We start from the raw sequence: 24,857 nt of genomic DNA, 5'->3' as shown, positions 1-24,857 counted from the left end.
ACGACCATCATCCGGGTATTATATTATTTAATTAGCTAGGCTCCGGAATCTCGGGGGAAATACGCATAGTATTGTCCTTCCTGACGAGATTATATTATGTGAATTAATGGAGGACAGAAAATAAAGAGAAAGCATGAAACCAGCAGAGCAAGGCACATCAACATCAGATCGACCGAGAAACAGCAAGCGTGTTTTTCTTTTCTCCTCTTACAACAACCTCTTTTTCCCCTAACAGCGTACGGAGTATAGTTGAGAAACGGGATCCCGAGGGACATCAATCATCCTGTCCGCCGCTTCCAGGAACCAAGGAACACGAGCCGGAGAAGACAGACATGCAGAACCTTGGTTGGCAAAGAGCGCGGGGGAAACTTTAACAATTAACTACTCTACTAGAGCGGTGACCTCAGGGGTTGCATTGAATAGTGTATATACCGTCCAGTTCAGTTGAATAATAATGTTACCATTCCCTGCTGCAAGGATCCAAAGCTCAACTATGAGTTGCGGCGGTCTCCTTGGCTGGATTTTCGAGGACAACAATAGCAGCTTTTGTCACCGGGATATTATTATTATTCGCTTTGGGGCTTGAGCCGCTGGGGGCCGCGGTTCCTCTACGATTAGCGCGCGGATGGTGGGGTCGGTCGGGTCGGGTCGTGACGGCCAAGCCTCCTCCAAGAGTCCAACGGGTGTCCTGACTCCCTGATCGTACTATCTATCGCAAAAGAATATTGACGCCTAGAGTTGGGACTTGGAGTATTTCCACAGCGGGCTCCCCACGAATATATACACAGTAGTAGGGCCATAGTTGTCGAGTGCAGGTTGCTCAATTCTTGCATAGTTACACAAGGCCAAAGAGATGGAGAGCAAACCGCCGGCGTATGACGGCGGAGACGAAAAGCAGCCGCCACCACCAGGTAGCGACTCGAAACTTGATATTGCCCATACACAATCACAACCGGTCACAACAGCGGCTACTTCTTTTCGGACCAATTTCGCCAGCGTGTCGCTACATATGACTGATCGGATTCGCTTTCTGGGTTTCTCTTCGGCAGACGTCACTCGGATTTATGAAATTATCCAGGGATGCTGGCCCAAGGGTATTCAGGTAAGGATGTTCTCGTCGAAGCCGACACCTTCCACACCCTCTAAACCCGAGATAGGCATGTTGGTGCTTTTTTTTTTTTTTTTTTTTTTTTTTTTCCTTTCTTTTCTAGGTGACTTAAAAGCCGGTCTTTAGAGCACCCGAGAATATGGCCCATCAGATGAAATCAGGTTACGCGGCAATCCCTGGAGGCCATCCGCCTGGTTTGAAGATGAGAAAACCGCTGCGCGCCGTCTGGTGTGCGGATTGTTACGAGGCCTGTATGATATGGGATGGGTGCTGAAGTCTTCGGTGGATGTACTAAAAAAGGAGGGGAACAAAGGTAGTGCCCCTCTACTTGTGTGTTTCTTTTTCCCGGATTGGTACTCCGCATATTTCTTATTGGACAGTAGCAAGCCCATCAGTAGACAAACAGTCACTCACTCTCTTTTCCAGATACCCTTCTTTTTCGCTTTCAGCAGCCTCCGCCCCCGCGAAGTAATTGGCTGTGCATCTCCTTTAACAAGTCCGACCTTCTCCAGCTTATCGATGCCCCGGAGCCTCTATGCCAGGCAATGGTCAACGCCCTGGGCGATAAAGTGCAGAGAACCCAGTTCCTCGAATCATCCTTTGAGATTAAGTTTCACGGCTATCCTTGGAAAGCAAGCGGAACCGAGACCGTGGAAACGCGATTGATTCTTTTGAACGTGCTAGACTGCCTGGAGCAGTTCGGCTTTACGCTTTATGCATCCATTAACCAAGATACTAATCAAAGCGAGCAAAAGACCGAAGCAGATACATGGTTTTGCCAGAAACAAACGAATTGGGCACCGGGAGCTCCGATATACCACGGTTAAATGAAGACATTATGATTCATTCTTGGAAATGAGCGTGTTTTTTTTTTTTTTTTTTTTTTTTTTTTTTTCCCCTAACATTGTCAATGGCGTTCACCTTCGATACCTTTATAGTCCGCAACAAGTTCAATACTTCACAGTTTGCTATTTTGAATAGAAACCCTGCAAAGATACGTTGTGTTTATGATTCGTTAGCGATGTGAGGAAGCTCTGATGATTGACAAACTAAGATGCGCATTGCAACCGTCCAGTGGTTGTCAAAGGACAGGCCAGGTATTTTGGGAGAGTAGTTATTCATCAGGGGGCAAGAGAGCGATTCAACGAAGCCGGCTTCGGATTTCCACCTGCCCGTAGTAGGATTATGGGATCGGGCTGTTGAGTGCGGATAGATCGCCTCCTCCGCGACGGTATACGAAGGCGGAAAAGTTCAATTGCAAGCTTGATATACTTCTGACAAGGGAACTATAAAGGCACGATGACGAACGGCGCCAAACAGTGATGCTGTGTCTAATAGTTGCCAAGAATGGATGAATTTGGCTGGCGTCTTGACCTGGTTGAAGGTTTGGAATGAGTGAACTGTACCGTTCCTCTACAACTGAGTAGAAATGTAGAAATGGTAAATGTGGTTCTATTTCCCAAATTACAGAAGCTCTCGTCGCAGCCTTTATTTTTTTCCTGACAAAATAAAAATAAAAAATAAAAATAAAATAAATAAAAAAATACAAATAAAAAATCGTATGGTAAATAAAGTAAAAGCAGCATTCTAACTGGGTTCTTTCTGGGTTAGCGATATCTTGGCATCGTAGGCGTGGGGGATTTCAAAACTTATAGTGCCTGACACAGTGACACTGTACCATTATCATTTCAAATTTTTGGTCAGCCCAATCCTGCCCACGAATCCACGAATGATGGCCTCAAGTTTCGTGAGAGTCGTGACCAGATGATGGCTGTGCCCTCGTATTCTGAGAATCACACTAAGTTCCACCGTTGCAAGGGATGCGAGCGCTTGTCTGATGCTGATTGGCAGCTCTCCCACTCGAAAAGAGCCGTTCCGTATAGCTTCGAGCTTGAACAAGAGGATCGACGCCAGACGGACGCCTTCAGAAGTTCAGATGCTTTCAGGGTTCCCAACGTGGCTCTGGTCGAAATGGGCAACATAACCCCCCCCCCCATTCCACCAATAATGGAGAATGTTGAGTTTGGACCCCGTCGTGCCTTTGAGCCGCTTGGTTTTCCTCCGCCCAACACAGGACGGACGGACCACACACCCCGCTGAAGACTAGCAGTGCGCTCTGCTCTGGGCGTCCTTGGCCGCTCGATATATATACAGCGTACAGCGCACACGATAGAAAGCCCCCAATTCATCGACGCTTTTCTCATGTCCCCAGGCACGTTGCTTTCTTCATTGACCCGAGTTCTTGTTGATAAAATTCCTTCTAGTTCATTCAAAGCCACCCCACAGGCGGCATCGAACCAGCGACAATGGCACCTAGACGGGGTGGAGGAGGCATCTTCAGTGGAGGCTCGTCCGCCTCATGCTCAAGCTCCGCCTTTACATCGGAGCTCCCCAGGATCGATCTGGGATACTTGGCTACCTATCTCTTGATTGATCTCGTCTTGCTTTGGGTGGCCGCGCGCAAACTTTTCAGGTTTAAACACAGTAATAAACCTCCTGGCCGCTGGCTTCTCATGCTGTCGATCATCCCGAGGGTCTGGTAAGTAAACCCCCGCCATATGCATACTTCCACTTCCTGTCCACTGCTTCCGCAGGGCGACATTAGCTGGCCAAGTCAAATAATTTTATTTTTAAAAAAATAGCGCTCACGCATGGAGTCTGCTTTTCCTCGTCCTCGACCAATGCCTTATTACAACACCCGAACTAACCGTAAAGCTGGCACTCGTCTCTACCTTTTTGCATGTTATCGCAATTTCCTTGCTGGTTGGGGCGCTCATGGTTTCGATATGCAAACGCCTCCACCAGATTGCGAACATGTCTCCAAGGCTAATTGCTATACTTCACGGCCTCTGGACAGGCGGTTTCGCCGGTTCCTACCTCATTGCGATGTGCATTTACGCCGCGGAAGCCGTCCAGCAATTCGAATATTCGAGCTCCTTCAGCAGCAGCCCGGCTTTAGAGAGTTTGGCAAGGGCGAGGAACGGGCTGATGATCCTCGCTGGGGTTCTCTTCGTGGCTGGGATGCTCTCAACTGCCTACACCTTGCTGTCAGCGATGTCTCGTGGCTCAAACCTAAAAACCAGCGTATGTGTTTGCCTCATCCACTGTATTGTGTTCCATGGCTGCTGGCCTAGTACTGACTCTTTCTCTGCCCCCACCACCATCAGTCTCTCCGCCGCTATGCCCCATTCCTAGCAGCAACCTGCGTCGGTTTTGCGGCTACTTTTCTTGCCGAGCAGATCGTGACGTATCGCTTGTTGAGAGGCACGTACGTAACGCCTGACAGCTACTACGCAGTTCGGTTCCTCTACATGTTCTTTTACAGCGCGTCATTCTTGCTCGCTGTGCTTATCGTGACATCCCCTGCCTTGGCGAACAATGAGCCTCCAGGTGTCGTCCAGGAGACGTTTCAACAACAACCAGCAGCATCCTATGCATATCCAGTCCAGCCAAACCCGCCAGGTCCAAACGTCCCGCTCATGCAACAGTATCCTCAGCAATCGTATCCTCCTGTCCCTCCGGTGCAGCCATATCAGGCAAACCAGCAGCCGTATGATCCTCATAGTCCTCGGCCACCGGCCGCTTACTACTAATCGATAACACGTGACCCCTGAATGATGGAATTGTTTTCTTTCTTTGCGACTACTTTGGTTTGATTGATACCCTATACTTCTACCTTTGTTAGAGAATTTTGGTTTTGTTCTTCTGTTCTCTACCATGGAATGGATGTATATCTTGAATATTACTAAACAAAGAACACGGTTGTAATTGATGTGTACAAATTAATGCTATTTATAACACACACTTGGACAAAAAGCTCGAAAGATATAATGCCACTATTCACTTCTTTGCATGTTCGTACAAAACGGTTTAAATGCTAACGGGGCTGAGGCGAGGAGATCTTGCAAAACCAGACCAGCCACTCATGCTGATACTTTTCTGCTAACAGCTGAGTAGGCGCCGCAAGAGCAGCATTACATCCACTGGAGATGGCGTCCGCAATCACCTTATACTGAGTGATGCAGTCGCCAGCCGCAGAAACACTGCGGATGCTCGTTTGATAGGCAGGGAAATTTGCTACGATATCTCCCACTTCTGGAACAGGGCCCAGGGTTGCTGTCTCATTACCCAACTGCTCAACGAAAGGACCTTGTACCTTAGTGAACGGATTATGCACGAGGAATCCAATAATAACACTCGTACCATCGGCGAAGGTAAGCGAGACACCTGCTTGCCGGCTTGCCATCAGCCTCAGCCATGCGGAGATGCGAGATTTTGCGAGAATCCACCCTGAACTGTTCCTTGGGCCACACCAACCAGGAAGTCTGGATCTGAGTGCTAAGCTTCCTCCGAGCCGTGGGTGTAGATGGTCACTCTTGAGATTAAGGTTGCTGCATTCTCAGCAAGATGGATGACCATGGGGACCATTGAAGTCGTTTGAACGGCGAGAACGCCGGAGCGGGCGGCCCGCGGTCTTCGTAGCTTTTGCAGTGGAGGCAATGATAACTGGAACACGACCCGGGTGTCAATATTTCTGGTTTTGCCCCTTAATCGGAATGGATTAAAGCATTGATTGACACCAAGGGCTTAGTTACATTCGCTTTGCCCAACAGTCCGCATAGCCTGGAATATCTGGGAAAATATTGGCTGAGCCGGTGGCCTGAATAATTTTTTTCCCCTTCCAAGCCCTGCTGTTGCTGTCGGTGACCTCAGAAAGGGAGTCGTTACTCATTCTAGCGGCGGTGACCTCGACATCCTCAATCCTGACGCTCCCGTACTGGTTTAGGACTTCGAATCTCGCTTTCTCCCTGACCTGGGCTGGGTTCCTGTGTCCCAAAGTAGGTATCATGTGCACGTGTTTACATCGACATCGCGATAACCGCCCGAGTCGAAGAGGATCGCTGCATGGCCCTGGCGAACTAGTGTAAGGGTAGCAATCAGTCCTGCAGGATCGCCGCCGAAAATCAAAACGTCGACGGTTCAAGAGGAGCCGTGGCGCTTGTGACAAGAGAACACTGTACGAAGAATAAGCTAGAGAGATGATTTCGATTTAAGAGAAGGGAAACGGAGACAGGTAGCAAACAAATTTGCTGTACATATAAATATATTCAGCGCTATCAACCTGACCCCCTAGAACCCAACATCGCCGATGAATACGCGGACTAAATGAACCTTATTAAGACCTCAATTCAATATCCGATCCCCTCTCCTCCGGCTTACACATCAGCTGGAATATAAATGAATGATCATCGGTGTGTCTCGAATCGAACTCATGAGCTCCAATTCCCCTGCAAGCAGCCTCAACAACGTTTCCAGGAAGTGGGCTGCTGTTGCTGAATGTTCAGGTAAAGAGCATGTAACTTTTCCCTACATACATTCTATGCGTTGACAGAATGGACTCTCACTGCACGTCAATTCGCAAATTGATCATTTGAACCAGAGAGGAAACGTCGGTCACGAATGTGTTGTTTGAACTTATATTGAAGGCACTTCACTCACCAGGATATCTATCGGCTTTTCAAGCTGTGATACGGAGTATACATGACGAAAGCTTCTCAAGTCCGCAGTTTTGCGGTGTAACAATGAGTTGAGTCATCATGACTCAGAGTTCGTGAAAATTCGGAGCATGTTATTAGCCACATGCATCTAAGCAACTAGATTTGAAGAGGGGGGAGATAAATATATAGTTCGATGTTTTCACCTGATGAGCGGCTGAGAGCCAACACTTCAGTGGCTAGCTAGTGCGGGCATTGAGCGTTGCCACTATGATCTATATTTCAAGAGTTCTCAACGGGCTATATGTAATATCCACAGCGATAGTACTCCTCTTTATCTTCGGATCTTTTCTTTTCAATTATGGCCAAAAATCACCTCAGAGATCACTAGCATTGGGCAAAACGGCCGTCCGGTTTGCTGCGCGAGCTCTTATCGCTACATCTTACGTTGCGGAGATAGTGCTTGTTTTTCTCTACCGCGATCAGACCAGTGCAGACCGACTAGTTTCGGCGGCATTCTTCGCCTTTGCTTGGATTGCGGCCCTGCGAAAGACTTTTCTCATTGCTGAAACCCTCGGTCTTACCTTAATCACCGTCGGGTTTGCCATTCCCCTCCTGGTCCTGAATGTGGTTTATCACGATGCGGCCGTCGGGCACACCGCGCTATTAGCTATCGCCTCGATTCGAGTGCTCATCGCTGCGAGCCTCTTCGTGGACTGTATTGCTAGCCACAAGAGGAATTTTGACCAAGGGGAGGACACTGCGCCCCTACTCAACCACGCGACGGGCGACCCTGCGTTAGGTCAATCTTCCTACGGCGCCGAATCAGTATCCTCTCAATCTACGAGCGGGGCAGATTCTTTTCTCAACGAAGACGACGACGGTTGGAATTCAGATGAAGACTATGGCGATGAAGAGCATGGCCGCAAGGACTCGTGGGCCAGCCAGCTCCGCAAGAGAGGGAACTGGATAACCTATCTCAACAACTTTAAAGTGTTTCTGCCATGCCTGGTGCCCAAGAAGGACATTAAAATCCAGGGATGCCTTCTTATCTGCGTGTTGTGTCTGATCGCCAGCCGTTTCCTGAACATACTCGTTCCCCGCCAGCTGGGAATCGTTACTGACAAACTTTTCGAACGGGAGTTGCCGTACGCTGATCTAGCAGTCTATCTGATGTTGAGCCTGTTGCATGGCGACTCTGGGGTGGGCCTTATTGAATCGCTCGCAAAAATCCCAATCGATCAATTTTCATACCGACAGCTCACGAACTCTGCCTTCAACTACGTCATGAGTTTAGCGATGGAGTTCCACTCCGACAGAGACTCTGCAGAAGTCATGAAGGCCATCGAGCAAGGGGGTGCGCTAACGAGGGTCCTTGAGACGGCGATCTTAGAGATTCTTCCCACGATCATCGACATGTTCATTGCGTTTGTCTTTCTGTACCTTAAGTTTAACTCAGCCGTGGCCATTTGCATGCTCTTTGCCTCGCTCATGTTTCTTTTACTCGAGGTTGTAACATCCAGCTGGAACATTGATAACCGACGGCGCATGAACAAGGCACAGAGACTGGAGGCTCGGGTCATGCACCAGGCTGTGCAGGGCTGGCAGACGGTGTCGTTGTTCAGCATGTTTGACCACGAGAGGTTTAAGTTCGGTTGTGCTGTGGACGGACATCTCGTGGCACAGAAGGACTGGTCAAGGCGGGATGCCTACATCAAAGCGCTCACAGAGGCGATGATGCCCACAACATTTTTCATACTTGCGTGCCTTGTCGGCCATGAAGTCTATGAGGGACGTGCCTCTCCGGGAGACTTCGTCTTCCTGATTCAGTACTGGGAGTTCCTCGTCTGGCCCATCAAGTTTCTCTCGCATGAATACCGATACCTCATGTCAGACCTCCTCGACGCAGAGCGGTTGCTGGACTTGCTCACGACCCAGCCCACCGTTGCGGACAGGGAGGGAGCTCCGGACCTTGGCCCAGTCGAGGGCACCGTCGAGTTCAAGGACGTCAATTTCACTTATGACTCTAAGCGAACTGCAATTCGGGATGTCACACTCTCCGCTGCGCCTGGAGAGACGATCGCGCTAGTGGGCAGTACTGGGGCAGGTAAGTCATCGCTCATGAAGCTTCTGCTCCGCTTTTACGATGTCAATTCCGGCTGCATCAAGATCGACGGCCGTGATATCCGCGATGTAACTCAGAGATCACTGCGAAACGTCATCGGGGTGGTTCCCCAGGACCCTCTCCTGTTCAATACCTCAATCATGGAAAATCTCAGATATGCCAGACCTTCGGCCTCCGACGAAGAGGTTTACAACGCTTGCCGAGCGGCCGCCATCCATGACAATATCCTCACTTTCTCGGACGGCTACGACACCCGGGTCGGAGAACAAGGTGTCAAGCTGTCAGGAGGTGAGCTGCAACGGTTGGCGATTGCGAGAGTGTTCTTGAAAGATCCGCCAATCCTGATCTTAGACGAAGCGACCAGCGCTGTGGATACGGAGACAGAATCTGAAATTCAGGGCGCACTGAAGAAGCTAAGCAGGAAGAGAACCACCTTCGTAATAGCCCATCGCCTGTCCACTATTGGCGGCGCGAACCAGATACTCGTGCTGCAAGAGGGTACGATAGTTGAGAGAGGGACTCATCATGAGCTGCTGGAAAAGGGAGGGAGATACGCTACTCTGTGGCGAAACCAGTTCGTTGATTTAAAGGAGGCAAAGCCGGGTGTCTGACTGTCACAATGGAAAAATAACCGTTCATCGGACAAACACGACCACACGAGCGGCGTACAAGGATGAGCGGCGAATATTGAATTACATAACTATCTGTGGGCAACTTGGTAGCGTGAAGAACCAATTATTTCTATTCATTTGGGGGGCGGGTGCACAAAACTATCCCTTTATCCCAAAAAGTACCCCATGTATCTCTATATATATCGTTGACAGATCAAGAAACAGAAGTACATATCAACGGGGCGCGTGTATGCAATCGATAAATTTCTTCCAGTTACACTTGCACGACAAAATATTCCGTAGCAACATCCATTCAGGTACGTACAATAAAGTAAATTTTTGCAAAGGTCAAAAAAGTTGCGCTCACCGCTCGAACTTGACTTCCTGGAACAGCGTTGCCCGAACCTGCACTAGGGCAACTAACTCAAGAATAAACTCATAGAGGATGATGGTGTTGGTGAGAATGTGTCCAAGCGTTACATTATTAGATCGAGAAGCGCTCCCAGATCCCGATCCGGATCCCAAGTCATCATCGCCAGGATGATCGGGCAAAGACGTTGTCGACGTGTCAGTTTCAGAAGTTGTGCCTTGGTCAGAAGAGGAATCATCCGACAGGTCGACTTTGATATGCGTCGCAAGTCGTCTTCGGAGCTCGTCTGCCGCTATCGAAGAGCGAGTTGCTGATTCTGGTCGCGAGGGTGCTTGCTTCTGAGGGTTATCGCGGAGGGGGGAGCTAAACAATGATCTGGACCCAGAAGTTACAAACGAGCGCGGCGGCGAAGAATCAGTCGTCTGTTCAAGAAGTGTTGTCTTGCGACCTCGCGGAGAATCGGAACGATGGCCAACTTTGGCCGGGTGTTGGTGACCCTGGCGGTCCGCTGATGGTCGGTTGGAAGAATCAGATGATTTAACCCCAGGTTGTCCGTCAATGCCACCCACATCATCGCCGGAACGGAGGAGATGTCTGCGGGCTGCGACGAGGATGTTAAAATCGGATATATCCGATCGCCATTGTTCGACTCGGCGAACCAATTTTTGGATAGTGTGCGGCACCAATGGTACCGACGACGGAGGAAAAGATGGGTGATCGAATGCTAGGCTGAATTTGTTTGCGTGATCGGCCTCCGCATCTGCATCTGCGCAGGTCCGACTCGCGGTGTCATATTCGTAATTCCGAGGCTCGACGAGGAGCCATCCATCCAAGGATATGTAGTTTGAAGATGCCAAACTTGTAATAGCCTCTGTTAAGGCTAGATTCATCACGACGCTATTCGTGAAAAACGACTCCAGCCTGGAGATCATTCCCCGTAATATGTCATCAGTAGTGTGCAGAAGCAAGGGCGAATCCAGAGCGGAGTGGGTAGGTTTCCCTCCAACCAGAGCCATAATAGGGGTTCGTTGGTCCAAAATTGCGGATGCATCGAGAAGATAATTTTGATATGACTGATCCAAATAAGGGTCTTCAATGACTGATCTTGCCAAGCTAACTAAGTGTTGTAATTCTGCATTAAGTGCGCCAATAGGCCTGATGCACATAGACGTCTCAGGAGGTTCAACTGTTTTGATCAAGGAGCTTGCAAATATATGATGCCGTTGAAAAATCACAGTCATAAGCTGGAAGGTAGCCACTACCGTTGGGGGATTCTTCGATCTAATACTCATCAACACAAGGTCGACCAAGTTGAAAAGTTCTGGCGATGGCTTTGCAGCAGCCTCCGCGAACGAAGCTAGGAGATCAAGAGATTTGCGGCGGCTGAGTGACATTCGTAACTTCTGCTTCGGAATTTGTGCAGCGGGTTCACTCCCCGTGGATGAAGCTAGGAGAAAATGCAAAATTCGATGGACTAGATCGGGCTGGTCAATCGATTCCAAGATGCGGCAAAGGTAGGTAATAACAGCGGAAGTGGAGCCGCCATCAACATCCGATGACTCCAAAAGAGATGGATAACTATATCGCGGTCAGTTGACAGCAAAAAACTATCGACGTTTGTAGTCCTGGGGGTCAATGCATACAGAAGCTGTTGAAGAAACAGGACCTGAAAATGATCCAGCAGTGTGTCGTTAACCTCAGCAGATTTACAATGATCGATGGTATCCTGCCAGAATAACAAGTAAGAAAGAAATGCATCCATGTGTGCCCCGAGCTTGGGGCGAGCTGCCGTCTCCACCGGAGCATAATCGGACAGAGCGACGATATGAGGGATGCTCTCGTCATCCTTCAAGAAAAGAAGCTTTCTATGTTAACTATGATATAAGCCAGGTATTCAGTGATATCACAAGCAGGAGTAATTTTTGTAAGTACGGACCTATTCAATTGGCTATAAAGCGCCCCTAAACCCGTGGCCATTAGCGTTGCAAGGTCGCTTTCAATCAGCCATCGCTCGAGCTCCTTTGACCGCGATGCCGTCTCAATGATATACAGCAGGCCCGTTCGGGCGAAATCGCCCGATCTTCCTTCATGATGAACATAGTCGATTAACAAATAGAAGAACGGGAAATCGTCCTTTCGCGTTGCACCCGCAAACTCCTTCCCAGTCTCCACCGGCTCAGGTCCCTGATTGCCGTGTTCCTTTGGGAAAAACCACGCAGGAAGAATAGCAGGGCGTAACCGAATATTGTTCGCGACTCCAAACAGCAGCTCCACAAGCCTCCCTTCCCCTTCCTCGCCAGCAGAGCCCGCTCTGCGAACCAGGTCGACTAGCGCCCTGGCAAATACCCGATTATCAACAATGCCGTCAACCTCGGCATCAATCAATGTATTGAAAAGGACTGCGGCGTTTGAGATGACGCCAGGATCACACGAGGACAGTGCCAGTTTCGTGACGGTTAGGTAAACCTGAGAAGTGGCAGCAAAGGTATGACAGGGATGAGGCGCGGGGCCACGAGACTCGTCGTTAAGGACTGAATTGAGGCGTTCAAGGCAATTTCTGACTTGAAGAATGGAAGCAGCTTCGCCAGAGGTGGTAGGCGCTGTACGCCATATTTGCTAATAGAAAGATGACGAAATCATGTGTTAGTGTCTTCAATTGTCATGGGCCTCAATGGATTTATTCTTCTTAAATTAAGATGTCGTCGGCGGGGAATGGGCGTAGGTATTTGTCTATCTTCTTACATCGAGGGTATTGCACGTATGTTTAAATGTTGCTACGCGCTCAGCAGCGGAGTTGCCCCGAAGGACCCTTGATGACGAGAGACCAGAACCCCCGATCAGACGAGACCACTGTTGAATGAATTGGTCAGTGGACTTAAACTTGGAAGGTTATCAGGGTAAGGAACCTACAAAGTCCATGGTTCAGTCCGTAATCGAGAGCATATTATTCGCTGGGGGATTGAAAAGGAGAGAAGCTGTGAATGATACGGGATCCTCTGTGTGCGGCGCCCAAGAGTCTTCTTTTGTATTAATTTATTTTGAAATTATCTTCCCGCAACAGTCTTTGGTCTTCTGGAGACAAGATCTGGGCCTGAATCACGGATGGCGTTGAACAAGGGGCTTAAGTGGCTGCCGCGGCTGGAACCTCGCGCTTAACTAGTGCGGTAAATAGGCGAAGAACAAGCGCCGGCCTATTCCAGCCCGAGTTAGGAGTTTGGATGATTTATTATGGCGGGTTATGGCAACTCGCAATAATTTACCCACCCCACCCAAGCGCGGAAAAAAAAGAGACTAAAATAACAAACAACCAAAATACTCCCGAGATTCCTTCCTCTGGGAGGAATGCTAATCACCAGTTGTACCTGGATATATAAAATATAACGCCTAATTCTGCTACAAACAACAAAAAAGCAATATCACGATTCATGGCCCTTCAACTAACCGAGGAGAAGAGAGAGAAAAAAGCCCTAAATAATCCCAATGAACGCCCCAATCCCCAATAATGCTACACGCAAGGCACCGGGAAAAATAGAAAAGATTCAGGTAAGGAAGTAGGTGAGAAAAAGAAAAAAAAAAAAAAAAAAAAAAAAAAAAAAAAAAAAAAAACTCAAGTCTCGCCGCTAGAAATCATCGTGGTCTTCTTTCTTTCGACGGCCGCCGCCTTTCCTCCTACGCCCGTCGTTATGATCGCTTCCATCATCATCCTTCTTGCTGTTAGCAGGATGATCGGGAACTTTGGAAATGATGTCCGCGAGAAAATCCAAAACCTCGTCCTTGCTGATGGCTTCTTTGAGATGGGCTGCCGTCACTCGCTTCGAAGACCGTGCCCGCGCTTCTTGCGCCGCTTTCGTGACGAGGGATATCATGAATAACTCGAGCGCTTTGGCTGTTATTTTTCCAGAATAATGTCAGCTATGTCCACGTGCAGGAGAAACAGGTAGGGATAGAAAGAGGACGGATAGGGAGAGACATACAAACAGCAATTGGAGTCACTTGGGCAACTTTCCCCACATCCTCGTCAGCCTGCATGATGCGCTTGATCCTTGCAACTGGAAACTTCGTTCTAACCTCAATGCCCCCTGAAGCTTGTGATGGCACTGATCCTCTCATTTTCGTTGGCTGGCTCTCTGGTGGTGGTGACTTAGGCGCCGCATGCCACTCCATGGGTTGCTGCTGCAGGGCAGCAGCGGCCCGCGATCTTGTTTGTGGGGGCATGATATGTGGGGGGTAGTTCGAATCGAGAGGTTGCGGGATATACTGTTGGTGGGTAGGCCGTTGAAGTTGCGGCTGGGGCTGGTGGGCTTGTGGGCTGAAGAACGGAGACGCGTCGTATGAAGCTCTGTGGGCTAGGGGGCTGTTGATGGGGTAAGGGGTCTGTCCGTAGGGACTGGGGGGAAGCTGGAGGGACCCAGGGAAGCCAGAAAAGTCTGGGGATCGGGGTCTGTACGAATTATCCGGGTCTGTCATCGCTGGGGTCATAGGTGTCAGCAGGCTTGGATATAGAATATACAAAACTTGGACGGACTCTGTGAGTGGGTAGCTTTTCTGGAGCACTAGGAAACACTCGCGCATACCTTGGTATGACGCGGTATGTAGCTTAGGCGCTGTATAGTGCTGAGAAGCCCGGAAAAGAGAGACGCGAAAAGGAACAGGGAAGAACGGGAAAGCATAAGATTTTGGAAAAAAAAAAAAAAAAAAAAAAAAAAAAAAAAAAAAACGCACATAAACACCTTACCTGGCAGTGTATATTATTTATGTTTCAGCACCCAGGGTAGATCTTCAAGGTTTGTATGGCCGAGATTGGCTGGGTGCAAGCCAGCCCAGACGGAATGCTCGCCTCTCAGCAGGGCCAGATGTATATGTATGCAACTGATATAATCGCGTAACCTCGCCCGGTATCGACCTGCTTGTCTAGGAGCGACAACGGATAATGCAGGCTGTTAGTGAAGCGTGCCCGGTGGATTATTTATTTATTGTATGCCAGTATCACCCTTCTTTCTCGCGCCTATATTGATATTTATATCACGTGAGATATAAAGTAGGCCGCCAAGGCAGCAATGAGAGGAAGTAGGCTAGCTGAATTAAGATAAGCTGAATTTTAAAGCTTGGAACCCCCAGTGGAGTGGAAGAATGCTTGTCCGGGATGTGGGCGGTACCAAATGAGGGCGTGGCAACAGTGACGAGAGGGAGGGCGACGGGTTGCGTAGCGACGCAACAACTGGGGCTTATTGCCACCGCTTCTTCCACAGGATTTGTCCAGGCAAGAGGAAAGTAGGCGAGATATTTTGTATTTGTCCCGCGGCGGGCGCACGAAAGCCTTTTATCCCTTTTGCGACGCGCCTTTGCTCCTTCGCCCCCCACCAACCACAGAAAAACTCAAGGTTTCTGTTTTTCCCTGGCACCCGCTTAAAAAAGGTATATTATGATAACATGGAAATAGCAACGCAACAATTCAACAATAATATTAAATAATTAATTAAAATTCGTGGGAAGACTCTCCATACTACCTACAACTATGAAGTAGTTTATTTTTATTTCTTTTACTTGGTGCTTTATCAATGAAAATTCAATATTTATCATGTTTGTGAGAGCACTTGATACCTAGCACTGCCACACTTCAACCTTTCTGGGGATGCCTCCATCATGTAAAGCAATAATATATCTCAAGAAACCTCCTGTTAGTCACCTCTTTGCTGCTTACATGGCTGAGGTGATGATAACTACATAAGTTACATTTGTTAATTGTGTTTTTAAGCCCACGAGCCGCGCCCAACTATTACGCTGTATTATTGAGAAACGGACTGTGGCTTGGAAGCTCGCTCAACGTGATACAAACACCACAACACACTGATGCGCTACGAGAATAAAATGTCTGAGAAAAGAAAAGTGCTTTGGTACATCAGAAATGACATTAAAAACCAGCTCTCACATGAGGAATAAAAATAATAATACCTAATATAAACCATCTCCATTTGTCGTAGAATATTTGGTGGAAGCCGGCGCCGGACAATTATTTAATCCGGGCCTGATTCGGGAAATTTTTTTTCCCCAAGGATAACCTCTAATGGACTTCTTCACTTGGCCATGAGCTCTTGATTGTCGCAACGCCAGCTCCTGAGACAGCTTCTCACCAGCAATCACGGTCGAGTATCCCGTCTCCCGTGTCCTGTGTCTATTTCCACCAACTACTCTAACACCCGGAGCTGCTTTTGCTGCGTGCCTTGTATCCTTAGCTTCAGAATGGTTTCCGACACATATCCGGTCCCCCTCAGCACTCCATCGTAATCCTGTCCTCGCCTTTTCTCTTCCTGCTTGTCCCTGCTCGGGTCTGCTGCACACCTCTTGCCTCAAACCTTTGAACATGGCAATGCTTGATCCGGCGTCGGGCCTTATGGAAATTGCAAGGTGGGTGGCCTTCGAGATTGAGCCCCGTTGCTGGTTGGTAGGCGTAAACGAGAGACTGACATGAACCTGCCGCAGCTCGCTCACACAAGATGAGATCCCTTTCAAACTGCGTTGTGCGATTTGCAATAAGCTTGCCATAAATGCCTTCCGCCTTCCATGCTGCGACCAGGCCATATGCGAATACTGTAAGCACCCGTTGACTGGGAATCATGTATGATTTTTTTCTATTCTTTGTTCTCGTGTCTAATTATTTTGCATAGGCCAGGCCTCACTCCCGGAAAGTTGCCCGGTCTGCGCCCATACTCCCCTGTCCGCCGATCTATGCAAACCAAATAAAGCCCTGAGGACAACCCTCAAAGCATTCTTGCGAACCGAGGAAAAAAAAAGAGAGAAGGATCGTCCGCCAGCTCCTGAAGCTCCTACAGCTGAACCCGAACCAAACAAATCAGTCGACCAGGTGAACTCGAATCTGGTTCCTCCCGCCACTACTTCCTTAGATCAGGTAGATGATGCCGCAGCAACGAAAGTCGTTTCCGCTGCGGTCGAGGATGTGAATCATTCAAAGGATGCCGCCGGCACCAATGGAGTAACGGATAAAACCGAGGAGTCGGCATTTCAAACGGCAACACCAGACAACGCTGCCAGCAACTCCAGAAAAGATCAAGTCGACGATGGAGCGGTGAGTCTGGGACACTTCCTTCTCAAAGATTGCAAATTAAATCGTCGCTAATACCATAGTACCAAAAGCGTGGAAATTCCGCGGTTGAGCCCGGTAATAACACGATTGATGACAATGCAAGTAATATCCCTCTAGGAACGTCGGTTCCGACCCAACCAGACGCAGACTCCAATAAATCTTCAGGTGATAGGACTTCGGGACAACAACCCTCCGGAGTTCCAACTCACTCGCATGGTTCAGATACTTTTGGGAATGGACAGGGATATGGTGTGAATGGGATGAGTGGTTTTCCGCAAGCCGGTTGGCAAGGGGGCTCACACTATGGCCAGATGATGCAGACGTTGCCCAGTGGTGTTCAATTCAATGGAATGATGCCATTTCAGAATGGAATTGGTACGCCTTACATTCTAGGCCCCTTTCAGTTTCGATCACTAGCTGACAACTATCCTCTTTTCTTCTTTTTAGGACCTCCTGGAATTCCAGGGATGGGACTGGATCCGATGGTGTCGAGTCAGGGTATGTTTGGAGGGTATGGGATGAATATGAATGGCATGAATAATGGAATGAACATGGGGATGAACTTCAACGCAGGGCAAGGAATGTATGGAACATGGGATGGTCAAAGCAATATGTGGAATGGAGGTCCAGATAAATTCAATGCAAATCCATTTGCGAACCGCATGGGTGCTGAATTTGGCCCTAGTCCTGGTGGATATCGTGGATATAATATGTCCCAAAATTACGCAAATTATCCTCACATGCATCAACAACAGCAATATCCTAACAATGACTTCCACGGCCAATTTGGCCATAGTTACGGTCGTGGCCGTGGCAGAGGCCGCGGATTTTTCCCTAGTGGTCGTGGACGAGGCGGATTTATGTCTGGGGTGCATGGTAGTTTCCCATCCTCCACTAACCAAGCTTCCTCCGTCCAACCCCATATGGCCACGAATTCCAACCACCAAATTGACCCTGTATCTGGCTTTGCTAATGGCACTTCCGCAATTGCCCCCGACTCTGATCATGTTAAAGAGTTTAATGATGAATTATGTCCAGGCGGAGAAGATGACCTTAAGGAGAACCAGCCGACGGACGATCCCGCAGCAGTATCGCCCGAAAATGCAGCTTCCAGCGAATCAGCCTTGCCCACTAGAGAGCACCGCGATTCTCATGCGCCTACAGATAATGGGCTTCATGTTGATCGAGCCACCGAGTCTGGGACAACAATCCAGGTAGGTGCTGTAGCACAGCAAGGGAATGATGACAACGCAGCTCAAGGTAATGCGCAGGGAAGCGGAGTGTATATAAATATGCCAGAGAGAAGCCGCGATAATGCACCCACCCATCCGAATGAAACGCTACACTCGTCTCCAACGCAGCTGTCCGCCCCTTATAGCAACATGACTTCGATGGAACCACGGGGGATGGGAGTTGTCGGAGCACCGGCTGCGCCCAGAGCTATGAGAGAAGGACTACCAAATGTTGGTATCCGCAATGGTAGAGGGTTCCCTGTTGTTCGGACTGCAAGCGGTCCAACCCTCAAGCATGATAAGGACGTCCAAAGGTAATGACTTTCCGCCACGAGCCACCTCTCATGATTTAACTCGAAAGCAATTCTAACATAGATTTTTACAGTCGCTCCCCGTCTCGGTCGCGAGATCAGTCCATATCTAGACATAGGTCGACATCAAGGTCCCGGTCTCGACACCGCTCCAGTCACCGTCGCCGGTATCGGCATCGATCCCGTTCACTCAGCGTCTCATCTAGTGATCACAGTAGGGATGAGAGTCGTGATCAACGACGAAAGTCCCGGCGAGAAAATGATGAGCAGGTGTCTAGTCGTCGGGGTAATAGAGAATCGCGATCTCGGTCACCTTCAGTGGAGCCTGCAAAGCGAACGGAACATCGAAGTAGGCGTGATAAGGATCGAAAAAGCGACCATAAAACGTCCTCATCCCATCGCTCGCGCCGCCACCGCAGTCGAAGTTCGAGCCCCAAACATCGCGACTATGATACAAGCGCCAGTGAAGTTAATGGGGTTGACACTAAGGTAAAGCCATCAGTTTCAGATGAAAAACGCGACCTTGCAATCCGAGGCAGTGACCATCGCTCCTCCACTAAGGAGCGGACCAGCGAGTCAACGACTAGAGAAAGGTCTAGTCGACATCGGGATCGAGATCGGGCCCGGGATCGGGACAGGGACAGGGATCGGAATAGAGGCAGAGATAGAGACAAGGACAGAGACAAGGATAAGGATAGAGACAAGGATAAAGAAAGAGCTCGAGAACGAGAATCAAGACGCGAACGAGAGCGGGATCGTGACAGAGACCGCAAACGGTCCCGCCGCGATAGGTCCGCATCCCTAGACGATCCAGACCATTATCGCCGACATTCTCGCCGCATTAAGCGTAGCGAGGCAGACGAAAAAAAGACCATAGACCGCGAGAAGAAATCAGCAGACCCTCGGGAATCGCGAGCCCAGGAGAAAGACCCGCATACCCTGGAGCGCGAGGCTCGGGATAGAGAACGACTATTAAAAGAACAGCAGCGGCGAGAGGCGATGAATGCTGATCGGGATGGTAGAAGTAGTCGGCGTCGCGAGAGTAGGCAGGAGAGAACGTTAGGCGTTGGCAGACATCTCAGCTACAAGTATGAGGACGAGGAAAGCGACCAGGCCAGAGCAGCGCGAGTCGAGCTTGAACGAGAAGCTGCACGATGGGCTTAAAGGTGAATGTATGAATGCGACGAGGCCCTGGCTATTTGAGTTTCTCAAACCCAAGTATGCTCCTATGTTCCCCCTCTAGGCTCTTTGACTGTCTCTTCTCTCTTACGGCCTATTCTCTAGACAGGCAGGCCAATCCCTAGTCATGTCATGTCATGGATTTTATGTGAATCTATACAATCTATCGGCGTTGGTGGAGTTTGTTACCCACACGGCCTCATGTACTTGACACCTTGGCTTCTGGAAATATGTTCTTTCTTGTCTATGGTTTTTTCTGTCCGCCGAACGAAAACCTATTGGTAGACACTGGGTAGTTAGATTAAAAAAAAAAGAGGGGGGGGGGGGGGGGCATTTCAAGGCGTTGAATAGATACGAGATACCTGAATTCTTTTTCATAGATCTCGTCGCGGAATCGAGTTTCGTGACTTTACTTTTTTGTATCTCTCTGTGGTTGTTGACTTCATGCAATCACACTTTTCTGCTCCGCCAACGAATAGCAGCTAGTTGATGACTTGTTCCGCACTAGACACCAGTTATACACACAATGTAAACGTCTGATACTACTACAATAGTTCCTGGAAAATATTGCGCATATATGTAATTAGAATTAGTCTTGGTTATCTGAAATCACGTGATATCCCAATTATCCCTAGACTTTCGTTCATCAATAATGAAAAAAAAAAGGGTTCAGTGACTAACCACCATCAAGCGGTTTGGGTGTCGTTAGTTAGTAGGGGCTGGGAAAACCTCATCCTCCGATGACCATTCTATCGCCGGCGGAATATGAGCCTCTTATTTCTTCGATCGTGGTCGTCGTTGAGGCCTGCTATTAGGACTCCAGTCTCGATCTCCAACTGCAGCAGGAGCAGGAGCAGCAGCATCCGAGAGGGAAGAATTTGCTGCTCACGAGCCTCAGGGCATGATGTATTATTATCATCATTCCTTTGGAGACCTCTCACACGCACATTCAGCTGGCAGATAATTGCCAGGAGCTATTCGTCGACTCCATCCAAACAGGCGCCCAGTGCTACGCGCAATCTAAATAGACATGGGGAAACGGTATGTGTGCCTTGAATTGACTGGTGAAGTGGCGTTTGCGACTCTTAGAACACACGCGTGTAAACTATACATACGTATATACATAGGTACATGTACATGTACATGTACATTACATTCTAAGTACCTGGTCTGATTATTTCTGCTGCGGACAGATTCTCGTTGATGGAAAGCTGCCCAGGGGATATGTCTTTGTGCCTCCTGGGAATAAATTTATGCTTCGCCAGTGCCGCAGATTGATGCGTACAGCCAACGACAGGAGGACGATATTCGTGCAGCAGCATGTAAGCTCTTCCCCCAGTCATTTTTTATGTTTCCCCATTTTTGCCAAAAGCGAATTAAATTAAATTAACAATAATAACTCCAGCGCAAACCCCCCAACCCAGCGCAACCAGGCATCTACGTGCCACACGAAATCGCCTCACAAGCCGCGCAGGACCTGGCAAAACTCACCGCGGCCCTCGACAGCACGATCTGGAAGAAGTGGGCGCACGAGTACCCGCGCATGCCAGCGGCCGATAAGACGCAGCTGCAGCGGCTCGTGTCGGAGAAGAACGGGGAGGCTATCGCGAACTTTTCGAGGCATGTGGCCCAGTCCACGCTTTGGGGGTATGTCAGCCGCACGTATACTTCGGATGAACATCTTGTGCTTTCGGCGGCGAGGGATCCTGAGGCTGTGCTGAGGGTGCGGGAGAGGATTGATGGTGTGTTGGAGTCGTGGCGTGGGTGATTTATTTATATTTATATTTTTTTACAGTTGGAGTTTGGCGGGTTGGTATTCTATATATATATATATATATATATATCTCTCTCTCTCTTTTTTTTGCGTGTTCACTATCTATATATTATGCGATGTATATATGATTGTGATTGTATTGATATGTTCTATACATGTAAGAATTTCTGCTGTTGGAATTTGACTAGAAATAGATCAGGAGTTTAAGCTCTTGTTAAAATGGGTCACAAATTCATTATTGTCTGGTAGTTTTTTTGAGGTGCACAACTCTAGTACTTTCGCGCAGAAACCGCACGGGTGGTATAGAAGCATTTTTCAGCTCAAAAATTTCGAAAATGGAGGGAAAAAAACACATTGTGTAAATAAAAAGGCTAGCAAGTAAGTAGGGACACGTCAATCCTTGAAATTCGACTTCCGTCGTTGACAACTATCTGCTGAAGGAAACACAAAGCGCTAGTGTAAGCTAAATAAAGGAGAAAATAGGAATCAACTGTACAAACAACGTTATTTAATAGACGATGATGAACCTCATGAAAAAGGCATAGGTAAGAGGTAGGGGAATACGAAACTGGCAGGGGGGAAGACAACGTTTATCGTAACAGAACGCAACAAAGGCAATTCTCGTCTTGACGGATAAACCTGGACACGACGGGGTTGGGAAGATCAGAACTATCCAGGGTATATATTCCAAAGGTGGTATATAGTTGGCTTGGCGGAGACGCTCGGTATCCCGTAGATAGAAACAGAGTCATCGGCTAGGCTAACTTCACCTTGAGATCTTCAATTTCATTCGTCAAAAACTCAATCTGCCGCGTCTGAGCAGCAATTGTTCGGCCTTGCTCTGTAATCAAGCTTCTTATCAATGATAGCTCACGCTGGACTACATCCTGCACGCTAGCGGAAATATCCGCGGTCCGGGTTGTTGGAGAAGACTGTGGCGGAGGGTTAATTGTAAATATTCAACACTGTATTACCAAAACTACAAGTGGGAGAAGTGTGACATACCTTCTCAGTTGGGGAGGTTGTTGGAGGGGATTCTGCCTTCGGCGCTACTTTCGGCGGTGGAGCTGGCTCGCTAGCTTCTGGTGGAGAAAATATGATAGCAGGCGGGCGACTGTTTGCTGGCTTTTGGACCTCTTCAAAACTCGAGCTATCATCGGCTTCATTGTCATCTTCTTCGCCATCTGCGTACTTTGAAGCCATGGCTGCAATAGACGAACCCTGCTCCTTTACGGACGGGGGAGGGTTGGCCCTGAAGGAAATAGCAACATGTTTGCTGGGTTCCGGCTCCTTTGGGGCGGGTTCGGCTTCTTTAACAGGAGAGCTGGGTTTCTGGGCGGGGGTGGGGGCCGCTTGTGGAGCAACTTCTTTAAGTCCCTCTCCACCATATAAACTACCCAGGTCAATCTTTGGGGGGAGGGCCTCCTTGCCATCAAACCATTCGGCTGCTGACATGGCTGGTTTGAGGCCAGTAGTGGGTGGATAAATGTCGCCTTGGAACATTTCGGCCCTTCGGGGAACAATAAATGAAATAGGTTCAATGTAAGTGTCGTTAACCGTCTTGAGTGCCCTAACCACCTCATTGTCATGCATGTTGACACCACGCTTCGGCATGAAGGCGATACCACGCTGCGGATCTGCTGATTTATATTCCGACAGATATTCGAATTTGTCATTCTCGTACTCGAAGTAACGGATATTACCATCACTGTGGTAATGTTAGCTCAAAAAAAAAAAAAAAAAAAAAAAAAAAAAAAAAAGGAAAAAAGAAGCAGCCACAATCGTGGACGGTGCTGTTACTCACCCCTTTCCAGCCAAATATAAACACTGGGTGCCATCGTCCCAAAATGGCATGCAAACGCCTGAGATGGAGTCGAGGGACTTGAATCCATTGATGGGTTCACGCGGGGCACGGATGTCCCACAGGGCTAGCTGGCGATCGCTCATTCTCGAAAACCCAGTAGTGGCGACGCGGTCATGTTCACCCATCCATACAGCACGACTGTTCTTTGCACCAGAATGGCCAGCTGTTTCGTGGGCCGGCCTCTCCTGGCGGACGTCCCAAAATCGAAGCTTTTTGTCCCGCGACGTTGTAACTAACATGGAGCCATTTGCGCTCCAAGACAGCGATTGAATAACTTCCGCATGTTTTAGTGTGAGTTTCGATGATCCGGATTCGATATCCCAGATTTTCACGGTGTAGTCACCGGACGAGGATGCCAAGACGTTCTCGGAGGCGGGATTGAAAAGGACGTGTCCAACCTTCCTGGAAACAAAACGAAATAACCAGTCAGTGACTGATCCGGGTTCCTAGTGCTTATATTCGAGGATACCAGCGAGACGGCAAGGGAATGTATACGAACCTTGGATGACCACTCAATTTCCCAACAGGGCCGATATCAGCAATTTCTTCGGCATCGACGTGCAGAGTAAAATTTTCGGGTACTCTCCAAAGGAAGACCTGTCTATATTCAGCCGATGGTCCAGTTGTAGGTTTGTTGGTGTAACATGATAGTCGTTTGAAGTAGGCGGGTGAGAGGGGGGCGGGGGCACAATACCTTGCCATCATCCGAACCAGATGCGATCAAAGAGTCGTTAAAAGGGTTCCTAGCAAATTCGACCGTTATTATTTGATCGTGGGGGGCATAATCAAGGGATTGGCTCACCAGTCTGTATCTAATACGACGGCAGTATGACCACGGAAGAGTGGGAATCGGTCTGGTGCTTTGCCCGTCTCATCGATGGGCAGCACGGCGAAGGCGCCACCTCCTGAAGTTTCCCAGTTGACAGATATGTATTTAGGATTGGCCTGGGCAGATATCAGAACAAGTTCCAATTGTGCGGTTTATTATTTCCCGGATGTTTTGGAAGTCATGGGAGCCTGGAGAACGGACCTTGACCAAGTTGGTATCCCAGGCATTTTTGGAAATATGAAGATTGTCATAACATTGTTCCTAAAAATCCCAATTCGAAGTGTAAGCCCAAGCCAAACAGCGTAAGTAATACAGAATAGCACGACATACCTTTCTTGTTGAGCGTCCGAAGACGTGGCCTATGACGGGATATCATGCAGTCAGTCGGGGGTAATGTAGGAGGACAGGGGATAGGGAGATGCTGAGGTCAGGAGAGCACCACGCACGATACTTTGATGAGCGAACGAAACGACCCGCCATGGCGAAAAGAACTGGAATGCGGAATTTGGCAGGATAGGTTCAAGTGGAAGTGTATACGATCTGGGACGAGCGGTCAAGGTGGAAGAGAGATAGGGGGGGAAATTGGAGGGGTCATGTAGGGGTTTTCTTGTGATGATTGATGATGCTGCTGCGGCGCCAGGGGTGAGCGGAAGGTTGCGTAGTCAGCACGGATATCAGGAGTTAAAAGCGGCTTGACTGCCAGGCAACACAGCAAAGAATTACGAATGGAACGATCGAAATCCTATTGCCTATTTGTTAATTGATTCTGCATCTGTCCCTCTTCATACGAGAAAGATATCTTAACTCCAGCTGATCCAATCGATCAGGAGGGGTAATCTGTCCATCCAGATAAACGA

General features: G+C 48.7%; 9 protein-coding genes across 9 annotated transcripts; 5 read left to right on the top strand and 4 right to left on the bottom strand.

Moving 5' to 3' along the window:
* Window positions 1–565: 565 nt before the first annotated feature.
* Window positions 566–1,978, top strand: BDBG_05778 (uncharacterized protein). Its single transcript, XM_002624224.2, has 3 exons — window positions 566–1,102; window positions 1,235–1,421; window positions 1,535–1,978. Exons 1-3 carry the CDS (start codon window positions 854–856, stop codon window positions 1,933–1,935), a joined length of 837 nt encoding a protein of 278 aa, XP_002624270.1. The 5' UTR covers window positions 566–853; the 3' UTR covers window positions 1,936–1,978.
* A 1,436-nt stretch (window positions 1,979–3,414) lies between these two features.
* Window positions 3,415–4,701, top strand: BDBG_05777 (uncharacterized protein; the record flags this gene model as incomplete). Its single annotated transcript, XM_002624223.2, has 3 exons — window positions 3,415–3,647; window positions 3,751–4,192; window positions 4,276–4,701. 3 exons carry the CDS (start codon window positions 3,415–3,417, stop codon window positions 4,699–4,701), a joined length of 1,101 nt encoding a protein of 366 aa, XP_002624269.2.
* A 266-nt stretch (window positions 4,702–4,967) lies between these two features.
* On the bottom strand, window positions 4,968–6,094 carry BDBG_05776 (thioredoxin reductase). The gene is made up of 2 exons (XM_031722308.1): window positions 5,704–6,094; window positions 4,968–5,499 (listed from the first exon to the last, which is right to left on the bottom strand). The coding sequence occupies exons 1-2, from the start codon at window positions 5,955–5,957 to the stop codon at window positions 4,986–4,988; spliced, it is 768 nt and encodes a 255-aa protein (XP_031579154.1). The 5' UTR covers window positions 5,958–6,094; the 3' UTR covers window positions 4,968–4,985.
* A 779-nt stretch (window positions 6,095–6,873) lies between these two features.
* On the top strand, window positions 6,874–9,339 carry BDBG_05775 (ABC transporter; the record flags this gene model as incomplete). Its single annotated transcript, XM_002624221.1, has 1 exon — window positions 6,874–9,339. The coding sequence occupies one exon, from the start codon at window positions 6,874–6,876 to the stop codon at window positions 9,337–9,339; it is 2,466 nt and encodes an 821-aa protein (XP_002624267.1).
* On the bottom strand, window positions 8,942–13,292 carry BDBG_05774 (uncharacterized protein). Its single transcript, XM_002624220.2, has 5 exons — window positions 12,620–13,292; window positions 12,452–12,559; window positions 11,646–12,325; window positions 11,353–11,574; window positions 8,942–11,287 (listed from the first exon to the last, which is right to left on the bottom strand). Exons 1-5 carry the CDS (start codon window positions 12,626–12,628, stop codon window positions 9,703–9,705), a joined length of 2,604 nt encoding a protein of 867 aa, XP_002624266.1. The 5' UTR covers window positions 12,629–13,292; the 3' UTR covers window positions 8,942–9,702.
* An 8-nt stretch (window positions 13,293–13,300) lies between these two features.
* On the bottom strand, window positions 13,301–15,024 carry BDBG_05773 (CBF/NF-Y family transcription factor). Its single transcript, XM_002624219.2, has 3 exons — window positions 14,445–15,024; window positions 13,684–14,178; window positions 13,301–13,595 (listed from the first exon to the last, which is right to left on the bottom strand). The coding sequence occupies exons 2-3, from the start codon at window positions 14,174–14,176 to the stop codon at window positions 13,330–13,332; spliced, it is 759 nt and encodes a 252-aa protein (XP_002624265.2). The 5' UTR covers window positions 14,177–14,178; window positions 14,445–15,024; the 3' UTR covers window positions 13,301–13,329.
* A 761-nt stretch (window positions 15,025–15,785) lies between these two features.
* BDBG_05772 (uncharacterized protein) lies at window positions 15,786–20,164 on the top strand. Its single transcript, XM_031722307.1, has 6 exons — window positions 15,786–16,114; window positions 16,190–16,299; window positions 16,375–16,793; window positions 16,862–17,186; window positions 17,259–18,357; window positions 18,429–20,164. The coding sequence occupies exons 1-6, from the start codon at window positions 16,071–16,073 to the stop codon at window positions 19,516–19,518; spliced, it is 3,087 nt and encodes a 1,028-aa protein (XP_031579153.1). The 5' UTR covers window positions 15,786–16,070; the 3' UTR covers window positions 19,519–20,164.
* Window positions 20,165–20,181: 17 nt separating this feature from the next.
* BDBG_05771 (uncharacterized protein) lies at window positions 20,182–21,600 on the top strand. Its single transcript, XM_002624217.2, has 3 exons — window positions 20,182–20,574; window positions 20,727–20,855; window positions 20,939–21,600. The coding sequence occupies exons 1-3, from the start codon at window positions 20,299–20,301 to the stop codon at window positions 21,299–21,301; spliced, it is 768 nt and encodes a 255-aa protein (XP_002624263.1). The 5' UTR covers window positions 20,182–20,298; the 3' UTR covers window positions 21,302–21,600.
* Window positions 21,377–24,838, bottom strand: BDBG_05770 (actin-binding protein). The gene is made up of 9 exons (XM_002624216.2): window positions 24,447–24,838; window positions 24,331–24,359; window positions 24,202–24,261; window positions 23,974–24,116; window positions 23,866–23,914; window positions 23,671–23,768; window positions 23,112–23,573; window positions 22,313–23,015; window positions 21,377–22,239 (listed from the first exon to the last, which is right to left on the bottom strand). Exons 1-9 carry the CDS (start codon window positions 24,478–24,480, stop codon window positions 22,063–22,065), a joined length of 1,755 nt encoding a protein of 584 aa, XP_002624262.1. The 5' UTR covers window positions 24,481–24,838; the 3' UTR covers window positions 21,377–22,062.
* Between the last annotated feature and the right edge of the window lie 19 nt (window positions 24,839–24,857).

The sequence above is a fragment of the Blastomyces gilchristii genome (assembly GCF_000003855.2).
Source record: "Blastomyces gilchristii SLH14081 genomic scaffold supercont1.11, whole genome shotgun sequence".
Classification (NCBI taxonomy): Eukaryota; Fungi; Ascomycota; class Eurotiomycetes; order Onygenales; family Ajellomycetaceae; genus Blastomyces; species Blastomyces gilchristii.
The sequence above is the reverse complement of the archived record's forward strand: the minus strand, read 5'-3'. Positions and strand labels throughout refer to the sequence as shown.